Here is a 17,704-nt window from a genome sequence, read left to right on the forward strand (position 1 = left end):
GGTCACAAAGAATGTTTACATTGACACAGCAGGGGTCAGGAGAGCTTCATCCCCTTCCCCTCACACTCAATCCTGACCTGAACACCCCAGGCATTCTCACGACAGTGGGGTGTGTTTCCGACGTGGAGCACACCCAGGTCAGCTCAGAAAGACATTTGCTCGAATCGTTTCTCTGCTTTTATTGTTTATGTGGATAACGATCGTCCGAGGCGTTTTTAGATGTCCAGAGAACTGCTAATTCAATTGCCATGTTAAGGATTTCCTTTTGCTGAGCATCAGAATCTGGGGCAGAATCTGGGGCTATGCGGAGTCACCTGTCCATCTGTGCACAGTGCATGCCACGCACATTTTGACATCTTGGCCTCAGTTTCACCCTGTTCTTTCCTTGCAGAATGAGTCCGAAGCGCTTCCTGGAGGGGCAGGTGTACTCCGTGCCTCTGATCCAGCCGGACCTGCGGCGGGAGGAGGCCATTCACCAGATAGCCGACGCCCTCCAGTACCTGGAGACAATCTCCTGTGACATCTTTGCCAGGTACAGTGCCTATAGCTCGTCCCTTTTATTAAAGCATTTTGTTTTAAAATGGAGAGACTGGGCCCTGCTAGGGTTAAATCCTGGAGCTGCTCAGAATTCCTGTCGCTGATTTGAGGCAATGACACTTGACTGTCTCCACTCAGACACACAACACTGTAATTATGTTTTCAGAGGAGAAGAGAAATAGATGAGAAATTGTCTGGAATTTAATTATAGGAAATGCGCTTTTTTCGAGGGGTACTGTTAATATAAATATAAAAGAAAAACTATGTGGTGATTGATGTTTAACTGATCATGGCTCCCCTGCAGGTGTGTACGGATAGCCAGGATAAACAGCTGCTTCAGGAGGTGCTGGCTGGGATTGGTACTCATGAGTGGGCTGTGGGTGGAAGTGCTGTAGCTCAGGGTTGTTCTGTAGGTGCTGGGCTGGGCTGAGCCAGGGCTGGCACAGCAGCTCTGCTAGCAATACTCTAACCTGTATCCAGACCAATGCCCCAGTATTTCAGGGGTGCTGTGCTTCGTTACACATGTATCCAGATGCTAAACCCAGGTCATGCCTGTTTTGCTCACTCTGTGGTCATAGAAGACCTCTTGGCACTTGTAGCAGAAGAGCCACAATGTGTCTGGTGCACAGAGTGGCAGGGGATGTGTGTTCTGTGTGGTGCAGGAATGTGATGCTGCCTGTCCACCTCCAGTGATTGAGCAGGGATGCTACAGTATTAAACCCAGTGTGAATGTGACCTGGTTAAATTCCCCATACATCATTCCTGTTTTAAGTGTTCTCAGTAGCCTCTAATTTTAATTACATTTATTGACACCTGAGGGATGTTTTTGGGGGAGTTAGTTGATACAGAGATGGAAAAGACTCCAGGTTTTACTACCAGCTTGATCAGCCATAGTGTGTATAGGTAACAAGCTCAGGTATGTCTTGTGAAACCAGGAATGGAGGCTTATTTCCATCCCTGTGATGGTTGATTTCATCCGCTTTAGTACAGAATCTCATGTTGGTTTGTGTACAGGGACGTTAATCCTTATTTGGATATGAAGCTTTTAAAAAGCATTTGGGTAGGTTTCCATGGAGACAAATGAGGTTAGCACATGAGTGAAGCTGGTTGCTGAGAGACAGGGAGATGGCTCTGTCAGTTGGAAGATCTGAAAGGATTGGTGGCTCTTTTGGCCACGCTGTTGCTTCTAGAGCTAAATGCACACATACATGTGTACATTGATAATGATTTTAAATCATAGCCGTGCACATTGATAAAGACTTCATGTGTGTTTATAATTTCTTCAGTTCATTTTTTGGTACTTCTTATATAAGCCTATGTGGGTATTTTACAATGTGAGTGTTTAAAGTTATGGTTAAAAAATGAGATCCAGCAAATGCTTCACTGCGCCAGTAAATTAGAAAAGTTCTGAAAGAGTAATGAATAGCTGGAGTGTGTCCATTAAATATGGATGAAAAACAAGTTCAGGACAGGTTGAGATGTGAAAGCCGCCTCAGATTATCCTGTTTCTAATAGCACTGTGTGAACCGGTGGCTTTACAGTGAGACATTATTGAAAATGACACCTGCTTAATTCAGGGGAATTTCCATATTCCTCAGAACTGTGCTTTTTATACATGCAGGATTGATTAGAATCAGGGTGAAGGGACTTGGTTTAGGCTGAAATTGTTCATGAAAGAGGAGTTGCAACCTTACTTTGAATGTAATGCAGTGTAAATTATAAATACAGTGGCAATAAATCTGACACTCCAATACAATACAGGGATGGAAACAAGACTCTCCTTCCATAGCAGTTTGATCCATTCCAGTTTTTACTATCAGTTTAATGAGACCCATTTGAGCTTGTCCCCTATACACCGTGGCTAATCGAGCTTTTATTAAAACCTGGAATGGGTGACGACACTGCTATGCGATATTAGTCTTATTTCCATCCCTGCCATACTTCAGGCTATAGGAAATATGTCAAGGCTATTCATGTTGCACCATGACATACTGTATGAACATCTGAGATAATCAATGATAGTCAATTCCTCCCCAGCCAATAATCCAGTCATAAATAACAGTAAGCAATTCAAATATGTATGACCCTCAACACAACCCCATGTAGAGCAGTTAGGACCGGGATGTTGTACATATTGTCATGTGCTCTCTTGTCATTTCAGCATTCAATTAATATCAGATCGGGTGCTTCACTGTTATTGTTTTTAATATTTCATGTTTTCTGGCTGTGCAAGTCAGAAGTAACAAGCTAGTGCAGTAATTGTTTCAGTATGCCTTCAAGGGACACACACACACACAATCCCAGGATATTAATCTTGCACAGCACATTGCACATGGCATCAACATCTGCACCCACGTCCCTGCACTGACAGCTTTGCTGCCTGATTACTGCAGACAAACTAAAGTGCTGATGTTCTGTAAAGCACACTCAATATGCGTGTCTCATTTCTGGTAATATCATGCACTTTGAGTCGCTGGGCTTGTCTTTGTACCTCAGAGTTGGCAATGTAGTGGTTTGTAATTAAGTTGTCAGTAAATTAACTCTATTGATGATGATGATGATGATGATGATGATGATGATGATGATGATGATGGTTGTGGATGTTCTTCCTCCTCCCATTCCCAGGGTGTCCCGTAGTGTTGAGAAGAATCGCACCCATCTCCAGACTGTGACAGACCGCATCAAGCTGGCACAGGCCCGCATTGACAAAATCAAGGGTAGCAAGAAGGCTACCAAGGTAAAGCAGCACGGCTTTGCTGAGACAACACTGACTCAGACCATTGCTACATGATGTGATTATTGCTGTCACCCAGCACCTGAATCTGTTGGTGCATAGTATGGTATACAGATTTAAAGTTTTTGTTCCTAATAAAATAATTGTTTCCTGAAGAGGTATTACTGTAGTCAATTTATCACACAAGCTTTATTAAATAACAATGTAATTAACTAAACACTAAATACGAAGCAGCCAGGACTTTGTCTGTTATGCAGCATTTACACCAGAAGAAAGGAATTTGGAAGAACTTCTTTTAATAATTCCTATATGAAATCCTGAAAGAAAACATAACAAATTCAATAACTACGTCTTTGAAGACATTCATTGAAAAAGACTTCTGGTCGAAGTCATTGATGTCTTCAAAGTGACACCAAAATGCCTGATCATTAAGGGCTTAAAAGATACGCTGTAAATGGAAGATTCACAAGCTTGATCTAGTCCTGTGTGTTTAGGAAATGTTCACTACACTGAAAAAGCCCTAGAGTGACTATGAAAGCCTTGTTCTGTTTCTTTTGTTTTCCGTGCAGGTGTTTTCCAGTGCCAAGTTCCCGGCTCCTGATAGGCTGCAGGATTACTCCTCCATTTTCTCCGGCGCTGCAGACCCCAGCTCTCAGAAGCGCCCTCGCTACAAGGTGCAGGGGAAACACAGGCCTCTGGATGAGCAGGCGTTGCAGGTACACGAAACACATCGGCAGGTCTGCCCTGGTCTGTGCTGTGCAGAGAAAGGAGCACATGTAGTCAACAAGTTGCTATTCTTTTTTCTTTTTTTTTTAAACTGTGATTACTTGCAAGGAATTCAGTTACTGAAATATTGTTTAGATTTTCCATGTCCCTTATAGTAAGGTCTGGTATAATACCTTATGGTCATTTTTGCAGTTTTTACACTGCATTTAGCATAATTTACCGTTTTATATGTTTTACCATACCTCGCTGTTATGCTTTCACTATGGGAATCTTTTATAAGGGGTATTGCGGTATAGGTTTCTCCTGAACCAAGTCCATCTGTCGGATCCTAACTAAGGGGATGAGGTGCTGCTGTAGGGGGCACAGCGAGTCACCAATCTGGGTTTGAATCTGGCTCAGTTCAGCCCCAGTGGATGCTGGTGTAATCCACAGTTCATCTGTCTCTGCCTGAAACTCCTGGATTCCCTCAGTCCTCTGATTGGAAACTGGCTAATTAGACCCTGAAGTAATCCCTGCCCCAGCTGTTCGCTTCTGAAGAAGTAAAAGGAGCACTTGTGCGCACCGATGCAATGCAAGCAGCGCTGATGTAATACCCGGGAGTGTACGGAATGCATTCCGACTTCACAATCATTCAGACTTCACATTCATTCAGGCATCAGAATCCATTCTGATCAACTTTCTCTCAACCCAGTACAAAAACAGAACATGCAAGGAGAATGCAGGGATTGCTGTCTGGTACTGCTATCTGGTGCTGACTTTGTGTACTGCATGCTGTCTGTCAAACACTACACAGATTCTAGGTGAAGGGCTGCTGGTTTAACTGAATACTTTTGTGTTGATTTTAACACTTTGTTACTTACTAGACTTGTTTATCTATGTTAACCATTACAAAAGGGTAATTACCCCTATTTAAAACAAACCACTTTCTGCAAAGATTTTGTTGAAGCATTATGATCTTTAAAATAGTAGCGATAGCCCTTTTATACGGTGATCTTGAGAGCTGGTAACAGAGCTTCAGAATATATAATCAAATATGTGCAGCTTTAAATAAGCACATGTCGTGTGAGAATTTTCAGACTGTGATATCCGGTACTGTACTAGGTTAAAGAAAGCTCTGTTTGCAAGCCTTAATTTCAGGAAGTCTGTTACTGTTCTACTCCCTCAGTCATTTTACTTTAGCAGTGTCTTTAGCTCAAAGCATTAGGGGAAGCAGCTGGTTGGTTAGTAATAGGAAAAACATCTTTTGATTACTTCTAATTGAGTAACACGTGTCAAGATGTGTGATGTCTTTTCGTAAATTGTGTGTTTTCATGTTAGATTTTGAAATGCCACATTTTTTTCATTTGTCAATTTTTTGTTAAGTATATGGAAAACTACACAGCGGTATGTAATTCAGTATGTTAATGTAGCATTATTCAGCAGGTTTCATTTGACTTTATGAAGCAAAATTAGATAATTCTATCGGGTGATGCAATACTGTACCATAGCTGTACATCAAACAAGAGCCTTTTAAGTGCTTGTTGTGTGTCCGCACATCAAAGGGAGAATCAGATTAAGTTTTCTGCTTTTGCTTCTGCCCTTGCACTGCAGGCCAGCTGCCCTCCTAAATTTCCAGCTGCTTTTGCTTCTGCCCTTGCACTGCAGGCCAGCTGCCCTCCTAAATTTCCAGCTGCTTATCTCAATAAAGACTCCCAGCTGCCCCAGGCTCATCCATATTGCAGGAGGAGAGAGGCAGGACCCGTATGAAAAAAGTGCTCTGATAAATAATGAATGAAAAACAAAGTGGAAGTTGCTGAGCCTGCAATGGTGTGAGTGTGGGAGCATGTCCCCTTGCTTTGCAGAGTGTGTGGATGAAAATGCACTCTGACAGCTCATCTTTTATTGATTGGGCCACTCTGTATGCCCTGGAAAGAGGCCGCTGTTGTTTTTAACATCAGGAGGAGCATGTCTTCATCTGTAGAGCGAGTTACTGCAAGGTGTGCAAGCTGCTCTTGTCATTAAGAAACTTGAGGGTAAATCTGCATTTTCAATAAAGTTTATTCTTGTTTTTCAAACCAATGCAAAGTGCTTGCTGTATATTGAGAATGTTTAATTGTTATTTCCATCCAGTCTTACATTTTAAACCCCCAGCTCCAGGATCTACAGTAAACAACACACTTTCTCCATGAATTCAATCCTTTCAAACATAGAAACAGGAAAAGAACAAAGAACATCAGAAACCAGCATAGAAAATAACCCGGCAGTGAGTTTATTATTAAGGCTTCTTGCTATAATATGCCTTCATAATTCTCATAGCTTAGGAATGTCATGAAATGTGTATAAATAGCTTTTTGTTGTATTTGAGAAAACGCAATGCAGACAGGGTGACCCTTTAAGTGATGCACAGTGCATCCTTACTGACGCAGGACCCAAACATTGCTGCTGTGTTGAGCACAGAGGACTGGTGATGACACAGGGACATGCAGGACAAGGAGTTCTCTGTAATGCTTCTTCTGGAAACATTTGTCCTACAAATGACATACTGGGACACAGCTGGCCTGTCTGTTTTATAAGTACAATTAGACTCTCCAGGCTATGCAAACGTTTGCGTAATGAATGAGGGCACACAGCTTTGCAGAACAGTGGGGTATTGCACAACGACTGCACACCCTGTTGAGTTTTATTGATTACTTTGTAAAACAGCTTTAGTTATTTCATTTTTCCTGCAGTACACAATTACTATAGTGGGCATACGTGGTGTGTGGCGAATTTTGAGGGGAGAATCTACTTCTAATGACACTTGCTATGGACTTGCTACGGTCTTTAAAACAATATGCTGTGTATTCCAGAATCTGGGGGTATATGCAGGTTGTATGTCCGACATTTTTACATAAGTGCTTATTCAGTTGTGATGAAACCTAGTTAGGTCATGTGGCAAAGTGGTTTGTAGTGCAGTGGTGATGCGGTGCTCAGGAATGATAGACACAAGACAGTTCACGGAGAAAAGCAGCTCTTTATTTGCTGACAAATAATACCTGGCTCTACACAACAATGTGTATCGCTCAGGCAAACCAGGGGGTTCAGTCCCTAATAATAATAATACACTAAACAAGACACACACACACAACACAGTCACAAGTCCAGAGTGAGTGCTCTTAGTGAAAGTGGTGATTTACAGGTTTATTCGTGTACAGTGATGAAGTGGAGTCTGGGTTTAATTGCTGGCGGTTTAGCTACAGCTCCCGGAGGTTAGCCTTATATAATGACAAATAACAGTATAAATAGACACAGGCAAAACAACATACGAAACTCATGGTTTCTTTATAAACACAGTTCATCCTTATAGGTCTTTCCTTAACCATAACAGAGGAACAGATTGCTTGGCTACATCCCCTGATATACCTTCAGTCCTGCCCCCTTCGGTAGCGAGTGCAATCACGTATCCTCCAGTCCATGACTGACGCATTGAGGTGATGACTTCTGGTATTGTGATTCCGCCCCCTTTCTGGATGGCCGACTTCCAACTGACCCTGGAATGAACTGCCAAACCATCCAGTCCGGGGCACACTGTTCCTGTTATACCGTGCCCTCACAGGTCAAGAGGGAGATTGTTGACTCGGATTCATTCACTGTCTGTCACAGGTCATTTTTTATGTGGATACAGTTGATGGTAGATCATGGAGATGAACTTGTGTTTCTAACATTGCTGCCCCTTGAATATGAATCTGAATCCTGGCCTGTGTTCCACCCCCCAGGAGAAGCTGATGTACTTCCCTGTGTGTGCGAACGCTAAGAGGCGCTCGGAGGATGAGACGGAGGAAGGATTGGGAGGCCTGCCCAGGAACATCAGCTCGGTCAGCTCCCTGCTTCTCTTCAACACCACAGAGAACCTGTGAGTAAACCACAATGAGCTATGTTGTGCTTTTGGTCTTGTACCTCTATTACAATGCGATGCATCATGTAAAGAAAGAGTCACGATTCATTGATACGCAGTGAATCCCCACACCCCTAATCAGATTCCCAGCAGATCAGAGCAGGCTATGCAGAAGTTTTGGTGCGATTCTTTTAACTTTGAACCCATTTCACCTGTGGATTTGTTGAAAAGTGTGGATTCTTCAAATTCTATCTAATTAGATAAAAGTCCATCAATTAACTTAAACTCCAAGTGTTGAATCCAAGCTTTGGGTCTAGTGGAAGAGATCCAGGCAGTAACCGTGGAGGGGAAATGTTTTTACTTCACCAGTTTAGTGCAGGTTTTAGCAGGGTTCCACCCTGAACTCGGTCTCAGGAAGATGAAATAGAAATAGTTTTAAGAATATAATAATATATTTCTTAACCCGTCAATCTCTGGAGGTGCTTGAGCGAGAACATCCTGTCTTGACAATTGAAATCCTCAGCCATCTGATTTTCAATGAACAAGACAGGAAGGACCAGCGAATGCATCCTTCAGACTCAGTTTTGCCAGTATTTCTGCACGGTAGGAGTCAAACAGACACTGCACACACTTCAGGCTCTAGTGCTGTTTTTACAGTACTTACTATTTTGAGAAGCATTAATTTCAGCAGGCAGTGAACCAGTGCATAAAAAAGCACTCTGATAAACAGGCAATAGGTACTGTAGTGAATACGAGATCTGTCCAACGCTAAAGTATATGTACTGCATTAAAAAAAAAGAAAGTGTGTGTGTGTCTGTGTGTGTATATATATATATATATATATATATATATATATATATATAATATATACTACCGTTCAAAAGTTTGGGGTTGCTTAAGAAAAGCAGATTTTTTGTCCATTAAAATAACATCAATTTGATCAGAAATACAATGTAGACATTGTTAATGTTGTAAATGACTATTGTAGCTGGAAAAGGCTATCACTCCATTTTGCAACGCCATGTCATACCCTATGGACGGCGCTTGATTGGACAAAGCACAGCTCCAAACTATGCAAGAACTATTTAGGGAAGAAGCAGTCAGCTGGTATTCTGTCTATAATGGAGTGGCCAGCACAGTCACCAGATCTCAACCCAATTGAGCTGTTGTGGGAGCAGCTTGACCGTATGGTACGTAAGAAGTGCCCATCAAGCCAATCCAACTTGTGGGAGGTGCTTCAGGAAGCATGGGGTGAAATCTTTTCAGATTACCTCAACAAATTGACAACTAGAATGCCAAATGTCTGCAAGGCTGTAATTGCTGCAAATGGAGGATTCTTTGATGAAAGCAAAGTTTGAAGGACACAATTATTATTTCAATTAAAAATCATTATTTCTAACCTTGTCAATGACTATATTTCCTATTCATTTTGCTATATTTCCTATTCAAACTCATTTCATGTATGTTTTCATGGAAAACAAGGAAATTTCTAAGTGACCCCAAACTTTTGAACAGTAGTGTATGTGTGTATATATATATATATATATATATATATATATATATATATATATATATATATATATATATATATATATATAAATATAAATATATGTGTATATATATATATATATATATATATTAAATATATGTATATATATATATTAAATATATGTATACAGTACTGTGCAAAAGTTTTAGGCAGGTGTGAAAAAATGCTGTAAAGTAAGAATGCTTTCAAAAATAGACATGTTAATAGTTTATATTTATCAATTAACAAAATGCAAAGTGAGTGAACAGAAGAAAAATCTAAATCAAATCCATATTTGGTGTGACCACCCTTTGCCTTCAAAACAGCATCAATTCTTCTAGGTACACTTGCACACAGTTTTTGAAGGAACTCGGCAGGTAGGTTGGCCCAAACATCTTGGAGAACTAACCACAGTTCTTTTGTGGATTTAGGCAGCCTCAGTTGCTTCTCTCTCTCCATGTAATCCCAGACAGACTCGATGATGTTGAGATCAGGGCTCTGAGGGGGCCATACCATCACTTCCAGGACTCCTTGTTCTTCTTTACGCTGAAGATAGTTCTTAATGACTTTCGCTGTATGTTTGGGGTCGTTGTCATGCTGCAGAATAAATTTGGGGCCAATCAGATGCCTCCCTGATGGTATTGCATGATGGATAAGTATCTGCCTGTATTTCTCCGCATTGAGGAGACCATTAATTCTGACCAAATCCCCAACTCCATTTGCAGAAATGCAGCCCCAAACTTGCAAGGAACCTCCACCATGCTTCACTGTTGCCTGCAGACACTCATTCGTGTACCGCTCTCCAGCCGTTCGGCGAACAAACTGCCTTCTGCTACAGCCAAATATTTCAAATTTTGACTCCTCAGTCCAGAGCACCTGCTGCCATTTTTCTGCACCCCAGTTCCTGTGTTTTCGTGCATAGTTGAGTCGCTTGGCCTTGTTTCCACGTCGGAGGTATGGCTTTTTGGCCGCAAGTCTTCCATGAAGGCCACTTCTGACCAGACTTCTCCGGGCAGTAGATGGGTGTACCAGGGTCCCACTGTTTTCTGCCAATTCTGAGCTGATGGCACTGCTGGACATCTTCCGATTGCGAAGGGAACTAAGCATGATGTGTCTTTCATCTGCTGCAGTAAGTTTCCTTGGCCAACCACTGCGTCTACGGTCCTCAACGTTGCCCGTTTCTTTGTGCTTCTTCAAAAGAGCTTGGACAGCACATCTGGAAACCCCTGTCTGTCTTGAAATTTCTGCCTGGGAGAGACCTTGCTGATGCAGTATAACTACCTTGTGTCTTGTTGCTGTGCTCAGTCTTGCCATGGTGTATGACTTTTGACAGTAAACTGTCTTCGGCAACCTCACCTTGTTAGCTGAGTTTGGCTGTTCCTCACCCAGTTTTATTCCTCCTACACAGCTGTTTCTGTTTCAGTTAATGATTGTGTTTCAACCTACATATTGAATTGATGATCATTAGCACCTGTTTAGTATAATTGTTTAATCATACACCTGACTATATGCCTACAAAATCCCTGGCTTTGTGCAAGTGTACCTAGAAGAATTGATGCTGTTTTGAAGGCAAAGGGTGGTCACACCAAATATGGATTTGATTTAGATTTTTCTTCTGTTCACTCACTTTGCATTTTGTTAATTGATAAATATAAACTATTAACATGTCTATTTTTGAAAGCATTCTTACTTTACAGCATTTTTTCACACATGCCTAAAACTTTTGCACAGTACTGTATATACACACATACTCTGTATATAGGTTTTCAAGCACAGAAAAGTATTAAAGTAAAATGCAATGACACTTATGTAATTGGATTGTACACATGAGGTTAATGAGTGTTTTAAGCACACCAAACAAGAGAATTGTTGACAAGTTCCTTTTAAAGCAGTATTGCTAAAGTATTAATGTAGATTTGTTTAGTAAATAATACATGATGTACGTACTATTCAGTGTTTAAGATATTAAGGTACATTAAATTATTATTATTATTATTTATTTCTTAGCAGACGCCCTTATCCAGGGCGACTTACAATCGTAGGCAAAAACATTTCAAGCGTTACAATACAAGTAATACAATAAGAGCAAGAAATACAATAACTTTTGTTCAAGTAAAGTACAAGTTTGACAAACCACAATTCAATAATACAGCAGGTAATAGTGATAGTTACATCAGGATATGATTAAATAGTGATAGTTACATCAGGATGTGATTAAATACAAAGTTCTACAGGTTAAAAACTTGGCAGATTACAGTATTCTGAAGTACAGGATTAAATGCAGTAAAATAGGGGCTGATAAGAGCAAAATAAAGCACATTTACATGAAGGGTGATAGTGTCCCAGGATACAAACAGAGTAGTTCTACAGGTGCTCTTTGAAGAGGTGAGTCTTAAGGAGGCGCCGGAATGTGGTCAGGGACTGGGCAGTCCTGACATCTGTAGGAAGGTCATTCCACCACTGCGGAGCAAGGGTGGAGAAGGAGCGGGCTTTGGAGGCAGGGGAGCGTAGCGGTGGTAGAGCTAGTCTTCTAGTGCAGGCGGAGCGGAGAGGTCGAGTGGGGGTGTAGGGAGAGATGAGGGTCTGGAGGTAGCTGGGTGCAGACTGGTCAAGGCATCTGTAGGCTAGTACAAGAAAATTAATTGGACCATTAGAAGACGGTTCAGTTCATGTTGTTTTGAAATTCGAAATCCAGTCAGTGTGTTTCCAAAGCTCTTGGCTTCCTCAGAATTGCAGTGCTGCAGTTTATCAGTAAACCTCATTTGAGAGGATTCAGAGCAGATCGTATCCACAGCCCGTAGCAGAGGAGCTGTCATGAACTGCAAGCTCAGTGAGTGTTGCTCCCATTAAATGAGCTTGCTAATCTTGTCTCCGCATTGCTAATGGCCTCATTTAATACTAATATTTCATCCTGCGGTTTTTGGTTGTTTCCTTGTTCAGTTAATTTAAATTAAGAGGTTGCTAAATGCATTTAAACTCTCTTGGCTTTTAGTTTGTTCTGTTTGATGCTGAGCAGGTGAATTTATTTTAGCATTTACCGTGTGTGGCTGAGTTTTTCATAGTCTCAGGTTCCAGCCTAATCCAGTACACAATGCTCCTAACCCTTTTCTCTGCATGGCTACTCTGCCTTACAATACCTCTACTCTAACCATTAGACCACACTGCCTCCTTCCCAGTCCTTCTGTTCTAATCACTAGACCACACTGCCGCCCTCCCAGTCCTTCTGCTCTAACCACTAGACCACACTGCCTCCTTCCCAGTCCTTCTGCTCTAACCACTAGACCACACTGCCGCCCTCCCAGTCCTTCTGCTCTAACCACTAGACCACACTGCCGACCTCCCAGTCCTTCTACTGTAACCACTAGACCACACTGCCGCCCTCCCAGTCCTTCTGCTCTAACCACTAGACCACACAGCCTCCAAGTCTATCAACCCTAATCTCTTGACAGCACTACACTTGCTTGCCAATCTTGCAGTGCTTCCCACGAGCTCACACTGTCTCTTAGCCCTCTGCTGTCATCAGTAGGTCACAATGCCCACCCCAGCTGTGAGCTGCGCCTAGCCTAGCACCCTGTCCTTTCTCTCAGATCACTGGGCTACACTGCCTGCAGTCACCGCCTCAGGTCTGTCTCTGTTTCACCAGCTATAAGAAGTATGTGTTCCTGGACCCGCTGGCAGGGGCTGTGACAAAGACACAGAACACCCTGGAGACGGAGAAGGAGAAGCCATTCGACGCGCCGCTGTCCATGACGAAGAGAGAGCAGCTGGAGAGACAGGTACCGAAACCGAGGAGAATCCAAACATGCTGTACAGCTCGGGTCTTCAGAATACAAAAATGTATGCAGGGATGGAAATAAGACTCCCATTGCATAGCAGTTTGATCCATTCCTGTTTTTATTATGAGTTTAATAAGACACACCTGAGTTTGTTACCTATGCAGCTATTTACTCAAAGAATCTACAAAGTGATATCGCCAAAGTCTACCGGAAGCCATATGTAGTACAATATTTCATGCTAGATTTCGAAATGTCACATTTTTCACTTTTGTCAGTTTTTTTTTCGTTACGTATATGGGAAAACTACAAAGTGGTATGTTATTCAATATGTTAACATAACATTATTCAGCAGCTTTCATTCAACCTTTGTGAATCAAAATTAGTTATTTCTATAGGGTAATGAAAAACCTTTGTCCTAGCTGTACACTGTGAATAATCAAGCTTGTATTAAAACCTGGAATGGGTGAAACTGCTATGCAAAAATAGGAGTCTTATTTCCATCCCTGATACAAGCTGTGTTAAGATTAAACATTGAAACCTTATGTGCACATACTCATTTTAGTTTTGTATTTTATAGCATTTATATTTTACTTGCTCATTTATTTTAAATTTCACATGCTGTGACATATCAAGGTAGTGACAAGAACCCAGGAAGTGGCAGTTTTGTATGTTGGGGGGGATAAAAAGGTTACCGAATAAGACTCCACACAGCTGATTTCAAGCTGCTTTTCCCCTCACTTCTCTCAGACTGCAGAGAATTACTTCTACGTGCCAGACCTGGGCCAGGTGCCAGAGATTGATGTGCCCTCCTACCTCCCCGACCTGCCTGGCATCGCGGACGATCTAAGCTACAGCGCTGACCTGGGGCCTGGCATTGCGCCCTCCGGAGCTGCCAGCAGCATCCCAGAGCTGCCCTCCTTCGGGGCCGAGGCAGGGGAGCTCAGCGGCCCAGGTACTGGACTGGGGGTGGGAGCGGAGATGCGAGCTCCCTCACCGATCGCATTGGCCTGTACTGCTCAGAAACCATGTGTTTCATTCCAATTACACTCAATGAAAAATACATCCAGAGCCCCCTTTGCAGCTTACAAATAAAACTTAATGGTGCAGCAAATAGACAGAACTGTTGGGTTCAACACAAGGGAACTGAAATGGTTGATCAACAGCTTGTGCTGGTGGCTGCCCCAGTATTTATTGTGGAAATATTTTTCAGGCTTTTTTTTCTTTCTCATGATACTTTCACCACAATACTTTTAACATTTATAATATATTTAGCCTTTAAGAAAGAAAATACTGCACACCAATATTTTAAAACAGCGTTTGTATTTTATTTTATTAGAACGAGCTACAGCATGTGCAGATCTGGGAACTCAGTCTATCCCTTTTTTCCACAGATAGACAACATCTGAATATTCTTGCTTGGTTCTGAACAGAGGGATGAAAGTTAATGTGTGTTTTGTTACATTTTTAATTTTTGTTATTTATTTTTTCTTCCAGATGTTCAGTTCAGGGAAGCAGCCCCACCCCCTCCTCCTCCCCCACCTCCTCCTCCTCCTCCCCCTCCTCCTGAAGCCCCCCTCCCTAACGCAGGGACCCCCCTGGGAGTCCCCCCAGCCCCTCCTCCGCCTCCCCCTATCCCCAGCACCCAGCCCTCCACACCAGGTAGGTGTCTCCAGTGCAGTGAGAGATCAGCCTGGGTACAAGGATGGCTCAGTGATGAATTCGTTATCTTTCCAGTATTTAAAATCTCAGCATTTAACATCCTTCCCTGATTGGGCTAATAAATAACTAACTTGTTTATTCCCAAAAGTATTGACACCCTCTGTTAATTTTGTAATCATTTTTGGTTTCTCTGAGATGCATTCAGTAAATTGATTTTGCTTGTTGTTTTAACACTGGGGTGGAAACCTCAAGGTTCTTGGTCCATAGTCTAGACTGTCTCTCTCCAGCTCTGAATCCAGTTGAGCATTGCTTGATCAGGTTGAAGAGAGTTAAAAAAACAATTCTAAACAATACAGCGTGCTGCTGGTTGACCAGTTCCCCATGCTCTTCCCTCCCCCAGCTCTGGTGAGGGGTACACCCTTGGAGGTGGTCAAGCCCTCGGACGGCAGGGCCAGCCTCCTGGAGTCGATACGAGAGGCTGGCGGGATCGGCAAGGCAAAGCTGCGCGATGTCAAAGAGAGGAAGAAGGAGAAGAAGAAGCAGAAGGAGCAGGAGCAAGGTAGGGCAAAGTGCAACTGGACACTGCACACTGGAGCACAGTCCAGCACATACCAGTCTGACCCTGAGCAGTGCATGGAGGGGTGTCGCTTCAGTGTAGTCATTAGGGACCTGGCTGGAACTGGACACTGCAGCACATACCAGTCTGACCCTTAGCAGTGCATGGAGGGGTGTCGCTTCAGTGTAGTTAATCAGGGATCTGGCTGGAACTGAATGAACCACAAGTGAGTACCACTGCGATTAAATGGCTGAGCTGAATCACACACTTCCTCAATCTGAAAACTGACACTAATATTTGCGACTGAAATTTGAAAGCTACCGATTTGATAATGTTGAGATTTTTTGATACAAACTATTATTATTATTATTATTATTATTATTATTATTATTATTATTATTATTATTATTTTAACAATTAATTAATTACTTTTTTTATTCTCTCTTAATTGCTGTTTTGAAAATCTTCTTGATTAGATTGTTTTTAATGGAATGGTCTAATTGTTGGCAGTTTTGTGTGTGACATGCCTTGAGATCCTTATACAAATGTATTTTATTGTGAATGGTTTTGCTTTGTGTTGTACAGTGCTTAGATACTTTTTGTATGAAAGGCACACAAGGGTTTGCCGTCTTGCGTTTCAGTGACATCCACAGTGAGCAGCGGGAACATGATGTCTGATCTCTTCAATAAGCTGGCCTTGAGGAGGAAAGGTAAAGTGCTGTTTATTTTGTTTTCTGAAGGTAGGAGGTACTCCGTGCCAAGAGGGCCAAAGGTGTTGGCACAACTCTCACCAATACCCCTTAGTGTTTGCAGATATCCAAGTAACTCTATAAACCCTAGCCAGTCTGCACATCCATTAGCTACATATTAAAATGTGCAGTTTTGGAAGATACAGATGTTATAGCACACATGCTTTCATTCTAAAACCTGATCTGTGGTGCTACTTTAGGTTAAAGGAAGCTGTTTCTATGCCTTGTTCTTGGGTTTTCTTCTTGCACTTCCACTTCCTGGGTCATTTCACCTCAGCAGTGTCTTCTGGGTCAAAGCATGTTGCTGGCTGAAAGCTTATCAGTCAATATGGGGAAGCAGCTGATTGGCTGTTGACCGTAAAGAAGTCAGTGACTGGGTGGGGACCATTTCACCCACCGGTGACTCAGGAAGTACGAGACAGTCTAAAAGCATGGCTTGCAAACAGTTTTCTTTAACCTAGTGTAGCACCGGATATTTTCTTAGAATGAGAAAATGCGTTTCTTTCTAAATTGTGCTAAAATTTCAATAAAGAAAAAGGTTTTACTTATGGGCTATGTTTCAATAAAACAAAAAAAAATAGGATGAGATTGTGCTAAATTGCGGTTTTGTATGTAAATTAAGACTGTTGTGTGTGTAAATGTGGTGAGATTTCACGTGTAAATTCTGATTTCCTGTTTAAATTTAAATGTGTGTGTGTGCGTGTGTAAGCCTGTGTGATTTTCTCTCGGCAGGGATCTCTGGGAAGGGTCCGGTGGTGGGGGAGGGAGGGGGAGACGCCCCGGCCAGTTCCGGCAGTGCCTTCGCCAGGATGTCCGACGCCATTCCGCCCCTCCCCGCTCCACAGCAGCCAAACACAGGGGAGGAGGACGAGGGGGACTGGGAGGCATAGCCACAGCGGCAAGGACTGCACATTCCCACAGACCAGCCTGCTACCAGCAGGGCAGCAGAACTGGGGAGGGAGGACCAGCAGTACACAAACAATAACCGCGATAAGTGCTCAAGCCATGAGCAAACTGACAACACAGCTCAGTACAGAGGTCTGTCTTGAAATAAAAGACCGATTCCCCCTAAACAGAAGCCTCCCAGGGCGTTTTTTTAAACATTCCCATTAAATAATCTAAACTCTTGATCACTTCTGTCTAGTGACAAACCTCAACAATACTAACCGCCCTCATCTGTTGTGCTCAGAAAGTGAATGACCCTTTTATTACAGCTGTATTCATTATTTCCAGTATCTATTTTGTAATGTTTCACTACACAGTGTCTGTTCTGTATCAATAAAGAGCCATGTGGATTTCGTTTTGTGGTTCTCATACTGGAAAAAAGAGCTGCGGTAACTTTATTTTCAGCAGCACAGAAACATTGACCCTCTCTAACCCGTTGTAATCAGTGAGCATGTGCTGCACTCAAACTGGAATATTAGTTTTTGTGTGTGTAGTTTTTGTCTAATACTCACGTCTTAATGAATTTCCAGGCCATGTTCTGCAAACCTGTGAGCTCGACATGGCACAGTATGGTCTGCAAAAATTATGTACATAAATAAAAAAATAAAAAAACACAAGCCTTTGTTGTGTGTGTGTGTGTG

At 42.3% G+C, this 17,704-nt stretch overlaps 1 protein-coding gene across 1 annotated transcript in view; it reads left to right on the top strand.

Annotated features, from left to right (window-relative positions):
• wash1 (WAS protein family homolog 1) overlaps positions 1-17,683 on the top strand; it is a 29,644-nt gene extending 11,961 nt beyond the window's left edge. Inside the window, exons 2-11 of the mRNA XM_034033431.2 lie at positions 392-532; positions 3,163-3,274; positions 3,841-3,987; positions 7,732-7,868; positions 13,022-13,154; positions 13,902-14,106; positions 14,649-14,813; positions 15,214-15,372; positions 16,011-16,079; positions 16,851-17,683. Of these exons, the coding sequence (XP_033889322.1) occupies positions 393-532; positions 3,163-3,274; positions 3,841-3,987; positions 7,732-7,868; positions 13,022-13,154; positions 13,902-14,106; positions 14,649-14,813; positions 15,214-15,372; positions 16,011-16,079; positions 16,851-17,008 (1,425 nt within the window). The 5' untranslated portion in view covers position 392 and the 3' untranslated portion in view covers positions 17,009-17,683. The remainder of the gene's footprint in view (positions 1-391; positions 533-3,162; positions 3,275-3,840; positions 3,988-7,731; positions 7,869-13,021; positions 13,155-13,901; positions 14,107-14,648; positions 14,814-15,213; positions 15,373-16,010; positions 16,080-16,850) is intronic.
• Positions 17,684-17,704: the final 21 nt, after the last annotated feature.

The sequence above is a fragment of the Acipenser ruthenus genome, chromosome 14 (assembly GCF_902713425.1).
Source record: "Acipenser ruthenus chromosome 14, fAciRut3.2 maternal haplotype, whole genome shotgun sequence".
Lineage (NCBI taxonomy): Eukaryota > Metazoa > Chordata > Actinopteri > Acipenseriformes > Acipenseridae > Acipenser > Acipenser ruthenus.